The sequence below is a fragment of the Rhea americana genome, unplaced genomic scaffold (genome assembly GCF_003343005.1).
Source record: "Rhea americana isolate MKP2758 unplaced genomic scaffold, rheAme1 scaffold_245, whole genome shotgun sequence".
Taxonomy (NCBI): Eukaryota; Metazoa; Chordata; class Aves; order Rheiformes; family Rheidae; genus Rhea; species Rhea americana.
Genome location: NW_028186363.1, coordinates 330654 through 332172, shown reverse-complemented (window position 1 = coordinate 332172; position 1519 = coordinate 330654). Strand labels below are relative to the sequence as shown.

Genomic DNA, 1519 nt, shown 5'->3' with positions numbered 1-1519 from the left:
GTAGAGAAAGAAAAAAGGAAAAAGAGAGAGAGAAAGAAAAAGGAAAGAGAAAGAGAGAGAAAAAAGAAGAAATACACAGAAACTCATCGTGGTTCTTGACTGTTTTTTATATATTGTTGTTATTGTTATTGTTGTTGTTATTATTATTATTTACGCATATTGGAGGACAGGAGAAGTCTATAAGTGGGTTGCAAAAAAAAAGGAATCTTCTTCACTCTAAATCACTTTCTTTGCTGGACTGGGATATTAAATATACGACACATCCAGGAGTTTATTGGAGCGCAGACTGATGGCGCAAAGGGTAGGTTTAAATCTCCAACACTTACCTATATATAAATCCTCTCTTAAGAGGGGCCTGTCCGATTTGCTCTCCTCTGTTGCTGCTGCTGATGGCGGCCACTATTAAAAAAAATAGCAGCAAAAATTATTCACTAGCTTTTTGTGTGTGTGTGTGAGTGTCTCTGTGTGCGTGTCTCTCTCTGCAATTGTTCCACGCTTTTTTCCTCTCCAGCTTTTCCCCCAGCAGCGCGGTTTCCCTGCTCTCTAGCTGCTCAGTAGCACGGGTTTCACAGGGGAAAGCTTGCTGCTGCTGCTGCTGCCGCCGTTGCCGCTGCTGCCTAGGAAAGACTAGGAAATACATATGTGTGTGTGTATATATACGAATGTATATATATGTATACAYATATAGCTGCTTGTTTTGTCCCTGGCTTTGACAAGAACGAGGGGAATTGCTACTAAATAATGTTTCTGGTAACTTTCAGATTATTTCCCCCTTTATCTCCCCCCCTCCGATGCACCCTACCTTTCCTCTCTCCTTCCCAGTGTTGATTTATTTATATAGTTGCTTTGGGTTCTGCCTGTTTATTCATTTATATTTTAATTTTTTTTGTCCTTCCATTCTAATTCAGAGTAACTCTAGTTTCTCTCCTGCGTTTCCTTCCTCTTCATCCCGGTTTCCTTGTTAGGGTTTCTCCTTCCCCTGCCGGAGCGGACCGTCTCCCCCCGCACTCACACGCAGACACACACACTTTCCCCCTTTACCTCTCCTCACACCCCCGCTCCCCCCTCAGCCTCTCCCGCTGGTCCCAGTTGATTTCAGTTCGTCCCTTTCTCCCCCCGTTGTGGCTGTTCTTGTTTTGTTTTGCTCTGTTCGTGCCTGTCTGGGTGCTTTACTCTCTTCTGACTTTTGTTGTTGTTGTTTGTTTTTTTGTGTTTTTTTTTTGTTTTGTTTTTTTGTTTTATTATTCCTCTTTCTCTTTCTCTTCCCCTCTCTCTTTCTCTCGCTCTCTTCTCTTCCGGCCCGTTTTTTGACAGTACGATGAGCTGCCCCACTACGGCGGGATGGACGGAGTAGGGGTGCCGGCGTCCATGTACGGGGACCCCCACGCCGCCCGCCCCATGCAGCCCGTGCACCACCTCAACCACGGGCCGCCGCTCCACGCCGGCCAGCACTACGGCGCCCACGCCCCGCACCCCAATGTCATGCCGGCCAGCATGGGCTCCGCTGTCAACGACGCCC

The 1519-nt window shown here is 46.9% G+C and overlaps 1 protein-coding gene across 1 annotated transcript in view; it reads left to right on the top strand.

The window, feature by feature from the left end:
• The first annotated feature begins 6 nt into the window (after positions 1-6).
• MEIS2 (Meis homeobox 2) overlaps positions 7-1519 on the top strand; it is a 170564-nt gene continuing 169051 nt past the window's right edge. The window contains exons 1-2 of the mRNA XM_085306671.1: positions 7-301; positions 1315-1515. Of these exons, the coding sequence (XP_085162797.1) occupies positions 290-301; positions 1315-1515 (213 nt within the window). The 5' untranslated portion in view covers positions 7-289. The remainder of the gene's footprint in view (positions 302-1314; positions 1516-1519) is intronic.